The sequence below is a fragment of the Palaemon carinicauda genome, chromosome 31 (assembly GCF_036898095.1).
Source record: "Palaemon carinicauda isolate YSFRI2023 chromosome 31, ASM3689809v2, whole genome shotgun sequence".
Taxonomy (NCBI): Eukaryota; Metazoa; Arthropoda; class Malacostraca; order Decapoda; family Palaemonidae; genus Palaemon; species Palaemon carinicauda.
In genome coordinates this window covers 70,938,602-70,953,326 of record NC_090755.1, presented here as the reverse complement: position 1 = coordinate 70,953,326, position 14,725 = coordinate 70,938,602, and the positions used below count along the sequence as shown (strand labels likewise).

Genomic DNA, 14,725 nt, shown 5'->3' with positions numbered 1-14,725 from the left:
ACGCTTGTTTCTCTCGCTTTCCTTTGAATTCATTGGTGGTACTGTGTACCTACTTGCTTTTAAGTGTGAATAGGCTGCAGTCTATTCGTGATTAATTTATGACGAGCACTAAGAGGGGAGAATAATAAACGGGTCGTAATTGAAAATTTTGTTAAGTGTTGTTATATACAGAAACTTTTCGTCATTCTTTATTTAAGCTGATCGTGGCTATAAGTATGGTGTTGGTCACACATGGTTTCCTCGTGTTATGTTTACCTTTACTGAAATGACGTTAGTATGATAATAATAAACAATGCTTTTGTTTCTATCGGCGCAATAAAGAAGGTTGATATTTTGTTATGCAGTTTTTAAATATAATTGCAGGAGTACTTTTTTTTTTCTCTTTTTTTCTGTCTGTTATATGTTGCTGTTCTCTCTTTTTGCATCACTGAGACCTAGAGATTTTGAGTCTTGATTTAATGTTATGGGATTCATGTGTTCGATAAACTAATTTTAGTTAATATTTTTCGGATTTGCTTTGATTGGATCGTTATTTGTTCTCAAATAATATTTGGGCATATTACCCATAAAATTGCCATTATTTAATATTTTTCTAATTTATTTTACATACCAGTATATAGCAGTTTAATTATATTGTGCAATAAGTTTACGATTTTATTTTATACACTGTATATTTTTTAACGTCCGCTATATAGAGTGTATTTGATTAAAGCGTGCCTAAGATCTATTTTCTCATATAACTTTCTCATTTAACTTTCTCATTTAATTTTTTACTGATCGTCTTAATGGCTTACGATTTTTTTTTTTTTTTTTTTTTTTATACAGGTAATCAACACTCCTTGATTTACTTATACATTTATATTATTTGTTGTTACGTAACTATCCATATATATATATATATATATATATATATATATATATATATATATATATATATATATATATATATATATATATATATATATATATATATATATATATATATATATATATATATATACACACTCTTTGGGCATAGTCTTTGTCTGAGGAAATCATCATTAAATGCTAAGGCGCTTCCGACACCAACCATTTTAAGGCCTTATATTTCTAGTTTTGTGTGTCTTTTCTTCTCTCCAGCAATAGAATTTTGAAGGAAAAGTAGGAATTTATTACTGTACTACTCAAGTTATTTAATTCTTTCGGACAGCTGTTTCAGCCAATAACTAATGGCTTTCGTCAGGGCATATTTACATAAGATAAATTTTCCTTATATAATAGCAGATCACTCATACGAAAGGAAATTAAAAGAAATCTAAGTGCCGAAAACTTGAAAAGTGATGCTTTAAAATAGTTGAGGCCATGTTTGTGTGTGTAAATGTGTTTTTTACGTGTTTGCCTTTCCTGATGAATGCTTGATGTAATAGAATTAGTTCCATTTGAATTTGCGTTTCAAGTCCAAGAAAAAGTTCATAATAAATAGGTTGTCTCTCATTTGAAATTAATAGAATTGCCTCTAATTTTGGTGTGAAATTTCCACTAAATGAATTTTAGTGAAAACTAAAATACTTCACTACAAGACAATTAATGCATTAAACGCAAAGATGATCGACAATGGTTAACCATTTCTTTTGTATAATGTAACCCATTATAAACTAGGATTTACCAACTATCAGTAATTTTGCATTGATTACTTATTGCTGTGTATTTGGAAATAATCTCTGACTTCTTTTATAAGCTGTGTATGTCTGCCTTTAGTGTAGCTTTATTCTCTATAACTAACAATATCTACTTAGTTTTACTAAATGTCAGTATGTCTTCTTTCATTATTTTTTGCTTTGTAGGGGGAAATTCTGAACGCTCCGAGTAATAGATATTGTAAACTAGGCAAAGATGTTCTTTTTATAAACTTTTATTTTAGGAAAGTAAGTATATTGCTATTCTAGTTCGATGTTTTTTCATCATTTTGTAGTATGATAATTTTATCTGCTTTTATGTTCATCTTTAGTTTAACTTTGATTATTTTTTAAGGTTAGATTGAATATTGTACCATTTTTATATAAGGGAATCAGTCATTTGTTGCATATTATTTTGATAGTCTTTTTCCTCATATCAGAGATAATTGACTAGTGACTGTGCTTGAAGATTTTAACCAACATTCGTTTAATACAAAAATCATCTGCGAAAGTCCTAATTTGTACTGAGCGATAAATTTGATAAAATAGAATAAGTTTAATTTTTTTTTTTTTTTGTGGTAAGGGGATTCTTTTATTCATAGGATGATAAGGGTTCCCGCAAGACCTTCTACATTAGTTTTTACCGGAGATGGTTTTATTATTTCATTTTGATTTAATCTCACCACGTCATAATTTTCTCACTATTACAAGCTGGATAAGTATACAGGTTGGAGGACAAATCGTTCGTGTTGATGCTGTTGTATCTCATAACCTTGGAACGTTTACAGGTTAAAAATGTTTCAGTTTGACTATTATCTGGCCATGATATATTCATACTGATTTGCTGTGTCTATGAATAATATACTGTATATAGAATTAGCTTTCATGTATTTGCTTGCAATCATTTTCTTCAGTAGGCGTATGTCTAAAACATCTTTTTTTTTTTTTATTATTATAATTTTCTTATTGCGGAGAGTACGAACAAAAGCCTTAAGATGTTTTGTAGAAGGGGAAATGGTCGAAACCTCTTGGAGAAGGAAAATTAATTATGACAGTGTTAGGGTAACTATAATTTGGGGTTCAGGAAAAAAACGTGTCTGTACAGGTATTAAGCCAACTGGAAAGATAGGCTAAAGGAAGTGCATTGGAAGCCCATTGGATTATTGTATTTGGGGTGGCTGTTCCACAATGCTATAATATCTTCCTAGTGTACCAAACTGTGAAGCTTCACTAGCAGTGTGGCCTCAATCAAGCCATATATAACCACAGCTACTACGGCACATAAGTAGTACATCATGCAAGCATGAAAAATGATGTGGACACCCTTTACATTACACCAGGAGGGAGTGTTACCAAATGGTAACTTTTCCACCTAATTTCCATGCCAGTTAAATTGTTTTACAGTATTATTTCTATTTTGAATTGTGAATTATTAATAATTTGCTTCATTTTTTATGTTAGGTTTTATAATTTGTTCAATGATTACCATTACAAGCTTTTGAAAATTTTTGTGTATGTGTATTTATGGACGTGTGAAAAGCATCACGCGCATAATTTATTTCTTATTAAAAAAAGTTGTTTTAGGATACAAGTATTTTAGGTTGTAAGCTCGCTCCTAGAACGAATTAAGCTCGTAAGCCGAGGTATCACTGTGTGTATGTATGTGTGTGTGTATATATATAGATATGTATATATGCATATACTATATATATATATATATATATATATATATATATATATATATATATATATATATATATATATATATATATATATATATATTTATATATATATATATACATACATACATACAAATTTGTCAGCGTATGCTCATAAAAAGGTACAAAGATCGTCGGTTTTCTCCTTAGATTTGAGTTTTGATTTTTTTCTTTATTGTAGGTCTGATTTTTCGTACGTATTTTCGTTTGGGCTGACCAAATTCTACAAATTATTATCATGATATGAATATGGAGAAATAAAACTACATTATCTCGAAAGGTAGTCTCTCCAAAACGAGCACTTTTTCCCAAGAATTCTAGGATTCTTCTGTCAGAGTTAAATGAATAAGGGCTCTATCGGGAAGGATTCGGGGTTCAGAAAACCTCCGCACCTCAAGAATTTCTTCTCGATGTCTTTATAAATCCTCTTGAGTTTGGATATGTATGCTTTCATATTTCACACCATATGTTCATAATAAAGAACATAAAGAAATGTGTGGAAATTTTATTCCATATTTTAAGACGTTTATGTTTTAAATTGTAAGATTTTCATGAGCGTGATTTTATTGGTAAAAATTATATGCAGATGGTGGAAGTATTCAGTTAATTAAATTCCTCTATTCTGGTATTACTATTTCCATTTTTTTTTTTTTTTTTATGAAAATTGACTTGTAGTTACTCCATTTATCATTTATTCTTAACCGATGTTGACGGAAGGTAATGATTTATTTTCATTTCTATTTGTTCCCATTTACTTCTATGATGTATCGAAAGGTTATTAGGATGGTTTCTTTGAAAATGTCTAGTGGTTGGCTGAAGCTGCTTATGTAATTATAGGATCTCAGGATTTTTCATGGAAAGTAACAACTCAGAAAGTGCTCTGGGGTCCCTATTAATTCTCTAGTTATACTTTACTCAGCAAATTGCTTGTTTAGTTCAAGTAATGGAAAGGTTTGGAAGTGATTACGAGTCCTGGTAGTGACATCTGAATTCGACTATATGAGCTACTAGGAAGTCGTATGTTGCAAAGATTATTATGAAAATGAAGGAATTGATGATGCTCGTTTCTTGGATAATCTTAATGTTGGCCTTATTAGATAATAATTTTTTCCCCATAGAATTATGATTCAGTAGCGTTCATTTATTAAATTTTGCATGTAAATAGCTTGCATGCTTCCTTTCATTTGGAAGATTCTTGTTGTCTTTATTGGCAAGGTAAGTGATCTACTTTAGGGTGTCGCCTGGATTCGTAAACCAGCGTTATTTGCGGTAAAATTTCTCCCTGATTAACGATGAAAAGCAAATTTAAACTCAACGAAAAGAACAGATTGCCATTTAGAAAAAACATTTGTTTCTTGATATGTCAACAGAAGTTAAACGATAATAGTCTAAAACAACTAGTGTAAAACTTATACAATACTCATCAAGATAAAATCCAAATTCAGTATAACTTCAATTTAAATAAGAGATGAAAAGATAGAAATATAAGGAGGAAGTAAAATCTAAGAATGAGTGAAAATGTTCCAAAATATAAATATTTTTCTTAGCACAGATTACTGACATTAACAAATTATTTCCCCTTCGGGAGAATTTTAAGTGAATCCTGTGCTTTAGATATTTCATTGGTTCATTCGTAAATAATGTGTTTTCAACAAGTAATTATATGAAGTATATAAGTGATATAAAAACAGCGAGAAGAACATTTTAGATACCACCTGAAAAATTAAAATAAAGTTATTTTAGTATAGCCACCAAATATTGCTTTGGCTCCAAAATAATCTGAAATTCAACATTATTTTGACATTGAATATATGCCTGTGGAAAAAATATCCTTAGATACAAAGAATGGGATGTGTATACATATAAATATATAAATATGTATGTGCGTACGTGCGTTCGTATATTTTTTTGAATTACGAAGGGAGGCCAGAATACCCACGACTCTGTAATAAAAAGAAGGTAATACATTTAAAAGGAAGGCAATCATGAAACACATGTTAGGTAGTATGTATATATGATTCCTTACCTGTTATACATTAAAACATCAGGTTTCCATATTTTATAAGGCGGAATCCTAAGGTCAGACACTCCATTGTAGTCGGATTCATTCCACCTTAGGTTAACGTCCTTCCATTCCTGGTGTGGGGGGGAGGGGGGAAGGGATACGGAACGATTTGAAGATCTTGTCATAATGGGTCCTGAAATCTTAAGTCTCATTATATATTCATCACATGACTTTTCTTCTAATTCTTTATGAGGAACAAGGAAACATACTATGCACAAGTATATATAGATCCTCTCTTTATATATCACGGTGAATATAAGTTTTATTATGACCTACTGTTATAACGTCTCCCTAGTAGATTGCTATTTACTTGCATGTATACATATAAAGACAGAGTTTCTTGAATAGTAATTCTATTAGTTTGCTTGCAAATAGCATTACAGCCTACTGTGTCATGCACAATTATGTTTTTTTGTATAACAATCAGAGATATTTCTTAGCTTAACTGCCTGCACCTTGGAATGGTGGGTGGGACATTTTAAAGTGATGTGAAATGCTTTTATCATGAAGCGATTTTATAAAAGGCATTAGCGACTTAAGGTGGGTCAGAAAAAAAAGCTTTATTGGAAATAAGTAGAAAAATTAAGGTAAAACCAGAAAAAAAAATCACATATTCGTAGTCAGTGTCACTCTTATGAAAAGTGAGGAACTATAATGCTTGTTCCAAAGCTGTTATTGCAGAAGCACGGCATGCTGTTTTAACAGCCACATGTGAAGTTATCATGCTGTTAACGGTTATTTTGTGGCAGGATTCGATGCAGACCATGAGCAGTCAAAAAAGAATATATCCCACTCCCACCCTTTATCTCATGTCATTTCGGGTTTTTGTTTATTTGAATGAACAGTTGCGAATTTTAAATGTTATGAAGGATTCTTTAGGGATTTTCAAGTAGGAAAAATGGACTCCCCTGATCGATAGCAAATGGAATCTTAATTTCTCTCTCAAGTATATCATAAGTCTCATATCAGAATATTCTTTATCTGAAGTGTGTAATTTTTAAGTTCTAGAAAAAAATTATGTAACGGAAACAATTCTTTGATATCCCTCGACGAAATGGATTCCTGGTGGAATTTTATACTTCTATATAAGACTTATCCCATCCATCAGTCTGTTAGTTCTGACGGACTGCTTGGTGGAGGCAGTTAGCTGCTAATAGATATAAAACACTTCTCAATGGACTGAACTGTGGAAAGTGTCTGAGAGAAATTTCTACGGACATCGAGCAGATAATGATCAAGCCTACAACAAAGCAATAGTAATCTAATAATAATTCTGCACTTTGCCAAAGCTGCAATACTCGGCCTATTTTGTTTTTGGGGAAAACTGAATCCTCTTTATTTAATCTTCGGTATAGTGCATTATTACAAAGGCGTAGGAATCTGGGAGGGGGACAGGCGGGGTCCAGTGACCCCCAAAATGGTTGCAATTAGAGGAAATTGAGAAATAATTTTACCCTGTATCTTTGCACTGGATCAGAGAATTATTTACAAGTTATCTTGAACATAGAAAGAGGCAAATTATAGTAATAGTAATAATAATAATAAAAAATGCCGTGTTGACTTGTGAGAAACACCACAATACGATGTGAAAGAACACACTTAATGTTGGCAGAAAGAGCGGCAAATACACACGATGAACGAAAAGATATGAAAAAAAGGTGCGTATATAAAAAAAAGAAAAATAAACAACACACATTCTTAATAACATGCAGTCTGTTATTGAACACAAAGGCATCGCGAGTGGCTGTATAAATATCTTTATTCTTTAGTGTATATATATGTCATCTTTAAATCACAAATCGCCATGACAGTGAATGATATATATGACATAAAGAATCAGTTCCCAGGTTGGCAGATGAATGCAGTCATCAGGGGAGAAAAGAAAATAAATGATCTTATTTATTTCAAAGTAAAAAGAGAAGGAAGAAGGAAGAAAAAACGAAGTAGAAAGAGAGACTCAGCGAAAGAGGCATTTATTGATTGAGCAGAACGATAGGGTGGACAAACTGACAATAGACAGACAGGTTAGTTCAGAGAGAGAGAGAGAGAGAGAGAGAGAGAGAGAGAGAGAGAGAGAGAGAGAGAGAGAGAGAGAGAGAGAGATTGACAGGCAAACAGTCAGACAAAAAGGAAGATTGACGGATTGAGCTGGTTAGAGGAAGTGAGAAAGTTTTGAGTTAGAAGGATCGACTGGCATCTGCGTATGATTTACAGAATTTAATCAAAACAAACAAACAGCTCGCAGCAGACAGACAGTGTCGAATGATGTGATAATGAACCATGTGTCTTTATTTTAAGCCGTCCGTCGCTTTCAATGTACTATTGTGGTTTTTGGTTTTTATTATGATTTGTGTTCTTTTCCATTATTTATTTTTTCCCGTTGTTTATCTCAGTGACTCGACCTTGTATTTGCATCTTCGTTCTTGTATATGACACCTTTGTTCATCTGTCTGTCTGCCTGTTTGTCTGTTACTGTATCTGTCTTGTTTTCTTTCTCCCCTTTGCTCTATTTTTTTTCTTCGTATTGTATTTAACGAAACATCTTATTATGATTATTATTGGATTAATCAAATTTAATTATGAAATAAAATCAAGTTATGCTTTTAGATTTGTTTTTTCGCTTATTTTTAAGTCCTCTCTTTCTGCCATGTATTTCTCTTATTTTTATTTACGTAAATCTTTGGTGTTAGATATTAGGGCGACTTATTCTGACGTAAATAAACATTTGAGATTTAGAAGTCGGTTGGTGGCTATTTAGTATCGAAACGCCTTACGATGTAGTTATTGATTTAAAGGGATAATTCTCTTTTGATCGTTTTAGTGCTTGCGGATCTTTTGAATAGTGCATGATATATATTTTTTTTCTGCTTGTATTTGTTATATTTTTTTTATGCTTGGAGGGAGATACCTCAACTGCAGACCTTATGTAACGATATATATATATATATATATATATATATATATATATATATATATATATATATATATATATATATATTTATGTATGTATATATATGTATATATATATGCATATATATATATATATATATATATATATATATATATATATATATATATATATATAAATATATATACAGTATATATATATATATATATATATATATATATATATATATATATATATATATATATATATATATATTAAGGTTTTTAAAAGTCTTACAATCTTATCTCGCACTATAGAATTATGGTAATGTGCTCATACTTTAATCAACTTTGATAATTTGTAATTAAATCCCTATATAAAGTCTTTGTCTTTTTGCCTCCTTGAAAAGAAAAATCAGATTCATAGAAAATGACCTGAGCCCTTTTTTAATTTATGTCTGTTAGTTATGTGACCACTACATTGAACGTTTTATGCTAACAATAACACTTTTATTGTCTGCGTTATATATCATAGCTGTCGATCTAGGTCTTCAAGAATACTGCTGTTAGATATTATAGGTGACTTATTAGTCTTTAGAAATGTGTAAGTTCATCCCATTATGCTCTGTTTTTACATTGACGGGGTTGTCAATTGGCACTACCCTTTGTTGTTGTTTTTTTCCGAGTCATTTAATCAATTTTTTTTTTTTAATGTTAAAGATGCATATCTGTTAATTGTAATGAAGACGAGTGAATTAGTACTTTTCCTCTAACGTCTTTTTATTTTCAATGTTCCCTTTTAGTAAAAGTATCATCCATTTACTCTGTTTTTTTTTTTTTCGGTTTAGTATTGTTTAGTATTAGCTATTATGCGCCTGGGCAGAATCCTATATTACTATAAGATTATGTGTGTATATACTGTTTATACACATGTATATATATATATATATATATATATATATATATATATATATATATATATATATATATACACAGTATATATATACACATATACACATATATACATATGTATAAATATGTTATGAATTAACTCTCCAAGGAAAAATTTGAATGCTTTATTTTAGTTCCTTTAACAGCGCTTTAAGATTCTTTGAATTTTAAGTTAAAGCAAGTAGATCTTATTTACCAAACGGGCGTCAGTGTACCTACTGTATATTTATAGAAGAGCCTTCATTTTTTTTGCTATTCCCACTCCAAGGATATTGTTTTGGTAATGCACCCCTATCATTTACAGAGATTGTTGTAAACACTCGAATATTGTGTGTATTTTGAAAATGGGCTCCGTAGTCCTGTTTCATTATGTTATACTCGGGTATATACATAACTGTTCTTGTATGTGTATATCTAGTATATACCTGTTGTTTCTGGTAAGGAGGTTTGAAGAGTTTAAAAAATCGATGTTGTGAGCTCTTTTCTCTTTTGATTAAGGTTAACAACATTTATTTACTTTCCTATTGTTAGTTTATGGCGGTTAACCAATTTTGAAAATATGGTCAATTTCTTATTGGTTGTGTTCTTTGGTGTTCTCAATACTATTTATTTCAGTTGCATTTTTTTCTGATAAAAAAAAAGAACAGTTAAGGGAAGTCTTTGTTAATCTTTCATGCTATTAAGTGGCGTATTTTCCGTATTTTTGACACAAATTCAACTTCGTCTACACTTTGACACATTTGCATTTATCCCTTGCTGGAAGTTGCTTCGTCGTGTGATTTATATCTGAGTTTCTGTAGTCATAGATTTTGAGGATATTTTTGGGCTATTCATACAGCAATGGGCATCTGCAGTATCCTTATGTTGAGCCTGGATTTTAACAAGGGTCCTGTTCATTTTGTAGATTATTGTAATGGAAGAAAGAAACATGGAAAAAATGACAACTGGGGCGAAGAGTAACAAAAAAATATACACACGGATGAGTCATGGAATAAACAGTGAAATAATTCAATGCCACTAATGAAAATAAAGGAAATGAAGAGAAGTAATCTCGTCCTGAGAGATTTAGATTGGCAGAATAAGCAAAGAGGGTTGCAAGAGAAAGAAAAGGAGGCTGGGGGACTACTTGGAACTGCATGGATTGAATAAAACAGGAATGTTTCTCTGTATTCGCAGGACCCAGCGACTTCTAACCAAGTTAATTGTCAATTTTGACAGTTTTTATATTTTTGTTTCCCTCCCATTTGTTTTAACAAGAGAATTTGACCTCAGTGCGAAAGATTTGGACATGGAGAAATGACCCCACTCGCCCCCTTTTTTTTTAATTGACCTGTCAATTGAAGGAATAAAGAGATTGTTGGGCCCGGGGGAGGGGGACCAGTGACCCCTTTTGGAAACCCGCTAAGGCGACTTGGGATTGGAAAATAATAGCTTTGTAACGAAACGAAATGAAAAGCATAATGGGGGAAAACAAAGAGGTGCGATTTCCTGTCTCCCTCTCCTCCACAGTTTGAAAAAGGGAAAGTTCCTACGCCATTGATTTTTATAATGCTTGAGTAGCATTCTATTAAGTGACGATATAGATTTGAACGATTATAAAAAGTTAATTTAATATTGCATGCACAATGCTTTGTATTAGAAGCCTTTCTTTTCTTTCTTTTTTTTTTCTTTTTTGTAGACAACGTTAAAGTTCGTGATTCAAAGAAGTAATTGATCACAGAAAACTTAAGGCTCAGTTAAAGAAAACGTGGAAATGTTAGCTTGGAGGATAAACTAAGTTGTCTCTGTAGAGGACTACCCCGTCTATAGTATATATGTCTATATACTTGATTTCTCATTTAGAACATTTAGATGTTTCATATTAGAATTCTTTAAGTCAAGCATAAGGGTTGAAATTTTATTGTGCATTTATGAACAATAGTTTTGCTTATTTAAAATGCAACTTTATTTATCCTCACTTTGTTAAGTTAAAGATATTAATAACTTACCAATTTTAACCATGTATTTGTTACTAGGAGCTGATTCTTCTCATCCTTAAAGCAATAAAAAGAAAACATATTGTAATAACGAGATCTCATTTCCCCAGAGATTGCCACTACACATTGATACAGGGACGCAAAAAGCAAGAAAAATGAGGAAAGGAAAAAAAGAGAACCGGCTAAGAAAGTGTTCAAATATAGCATACCACATTCCTCATTTTTCCCTGCATACACAAAATACATTGAGGCTGCCTGTCATTTTGGGCAAACTCCAAGACAAAGGGGGGGACCATATCTGCCCAATACTGACGGAGCGAACAGCACGGGTTGAGGAACATCGCCACCAGCCACCCTTGATCACCTTTGCTCCTCTCTACTTTCCTCACTCGAAGGAAAAATAGCTACACAGATACACACACATACACAGACACCTTGTGATGTGTGCATTCTACACATTTCTTCAAATGCAATATTCATGATGTTCACATCTCCAACATTCAGTAATATGGCCAACCAAAAGAAACTTGATTTTCACCTTGGATGAGTTGATTCTTGACTTTGCCAAACAGAAGATAGGAAAATAAGACATGACTTGTGGTTTCCACATTATAAGTGCAGTAAAAACAATTTTTTTTATGGTGTATCAATATTTCCTTTGGTTAAAATCTAAAAAAAAATCAATATTCATATTTAGGTTATTGGTCACATCTATTTTTGTTCACATATTGAAACATGATCAACATATTGCACAGAGTCCCACTGCCAAATCCCCCTCCCGGTCATTTTTTCCTCCCACCCCTTGTGGATGCTTATTGTTGGGGGCGTCGGCGTTCCGGGGTGTCTGGTGGCGAGCTGCTCATAGAAATGTAGTTGATGTGAGCACAGCAAGTATCATGTGCGCGCCATGGTCCCCAAAAAAACTTACCATATTCAACCATACGTTTGTAGTTAGGATTTGGTTCTTTTCATCCTAAAAACAAGAAAACATGTCTAAACTAGTAATTAAAGCTTCATAGGACAAGGACAAAAGAAAAAAAGGTAAAAAAAAAATGGTTATTAGATATTATTCTGCTGAAGGCAAGACACACTTCTCACTGGCGTACAATGTTTGCTCTTAAAAATGATGTATGTTTTAGTACCATCAAACTTAGGACAACAACAATTAAATTTTTTGATTGTCAGATTGAAATAAAGTTGTGGGTAAATTTTGTCATTCTACTCAATGGCACCTACTTACTATTTTTCCATAATTTCTTATTTTTCTGTAATTGTTAAAAACTTTAAACACATATCAAAAGCACAAAGTAAGTTTAAGGACATATACACATAATCATCTCATATATATCTATGTATGTATGAGTGGGTGTGTAAATTACATATATGTATTTGTGCACAACAATTATGGACATCCATGCACCAATATTCATAAACCAAAACAAGGGTTTTGTTATATTTTAAGTCTTTACTTTGACGTTGGTATATTTCTTATTGTAGCTTAGAGTCAGCGAAGTGATCGACATTATGAGACCCATTATTCCTGTTTGCATAGATGGATGGACATGACTAAAGTTTTTCGTCGTGATCTGCTACTTTGGCTAACCCCTTAAGAGATGTTCAAATAGACTAAGTCTGAAAAACTAGCAAATCTTACCTGATGTTCTCTCTCTCTCTCTCTTATCGCTTGCTTGGGGGCTGTGTCTTAAATATTCCTGTTCTGCCAGTGGAGCTTAGTTTGTTGGAAGGGCCTGATTAATGCCCTTTACCATCTCTTAAAGGAACAGTCTGGCAGGAGTATAAGGATGAGAATTCCACTAGATTATGGATCTCGGATCATCTACTATTCATCGATGACTTTGGCAATGATACAAACTAAAGGTAAAAGTTAAAAAAATAAATGAAAATGCTGTTTTCCAACACGTGAAAAACTACCCAGTGAGGAATGTAAAGCTTATATTTTGCTAAGCACAATGCTTGTCCAAACAGCAGCAGGCAAAAAGGTTCACAATAGACACCGATTGAGTTTTCCCCCTTGTGCCCCTTGTAATTAAACGTGGTTGATGCTTGATACCTAAAGCCTTTATTCTTTTCTTCTTGTATTTAGAGATCAATTTATTCAAACTCTGTTTTTGTTTTTTTTGTTTTTTATTATTGGGGTCACGTGATTTAGAGGTAAGATACTTGAATAAGTTTATTTAAGACTTGTTCTGTCATTCTTTTGATGTTAGCTATTCTTCACAGTTCTGAATTTCATGTTTTGATCGTAAAAGATGATTTTGAATTAAAACAAATTCTACTCCAGATCTTTTCAGTATCTTAAACGTCGTTCGTAAAGATGAGTAAATATAACAATGCCCAGATTCTTGTTGATGTCATATATATATATAATATTTTTAAACTTTCGTCTCATCCATAGTTATGTAATGCTTGTACTCTTAGCCATTTTTTCTAGTACACACACACACACACACACCTCTAAAATAAACAATATGTCTGTTGTGTATTCATTTGATTCAAAATGTATTAACAGCGTACACACACAACACACGCACACACACAACACACGCACACACACACACACACACACACATATATATATATATATATATATATATATATATATATATATATATATATATATATATATGTAATATGTATGCATATATGTATGTGTGTAAGAACGGTCATGTCTATTTTTTAAGGTACGTAGTTTGACAAGTTTCATGTACGGATTGACGGCTTTTATATGAAGGTAAATATATACAGATATTGGTATGCTTGGACTTTTATACATACTGGCAAAGGCTATATCAAATTAGCATGTTATATATGTATATAAAGTATATGTGTGTTTGAGCGTGCATGTTTGTAGATATAAATTTATTAGCCCCTTTCAAAGGGATACCGCAAATTAAAATCACTGATGATTTTCTACTCTTGGTAAACTATAGTTTTTTCGGTCGTTAAAAGCCCGTCTTTTAGTGAGAGCTATTTATAGAACAAAATATTGGACTTAATCAACGTTGAGATAATGCTTAAACGAGGTTGCTTAATTGTGATTAAGGAAAGATACTTCAAAATCATATTAAGATGATCATAATATTAATTACAATAATGATAAAAATAAAACATCTTTTTTCGCACAAACTTTAAATTTTTCATTTTCTGCTAAAATTAAGAATGAAAATTATATGATAATGAACTGTTCAATAATTATTTTTTTTTTTTTGAGATCTTGAAAAATATTTTCTTGTACACAACTTACTTCAAGTATATTAACTTTAGTTAATGATATAAAATCAACGATATTTAAAAAAAGTACCTATAGATATTTTTGTTGGTGTACATTTATGATGTAAGATTTGTTTGTGCTGATATATATCATATATGCATATATATGTATATGATAAATACCTGTCCTTACATACATACATACATACACACATGATTTATATAATTTACATACATTCAAAA

General features: G+C 31.6%; 1 protein-coding gene across 21 annotated transcripts in view; it reads right to left on the bottom strand.

Annotated features, from left to right (window-relative positions):
- LOC137624516 (neuronal acetylcholine receptor subunit alpha-7-like) overlaps positions 1-14,725 on the bottom strand; it is a 486,639-nt gene that overhangs the window by 125,098 nt on the left and 346,816 nt on the right. For 11 of the 21 annotated variants that reach the window (XM_068355367.1, XM_068355366.1, XM_068355365.1 and 8 more), the window contains exons 3-4: positions 11,264-11,308; positions 5,400-5,509 (exon numbers count right to left, since the gene is read on the bottom strand). In XM_068355367.1, the coding sequence (XP_068211468.1) occupies positions 5,400-5,509; positions 11,264-11,308 (155 nt within the window). Of the gene's footprint in view, positions 1-5,399; positions 5,510-11,263; positions 11,309-12,179; positions 12,225-14,725 lie in introns of all 21 variants that reach the window. The other 10 variants (XM_068355370.1, XM_068355368.1, XM_068355373.1 and 7 more) reach the window with 2 other exon arrangements.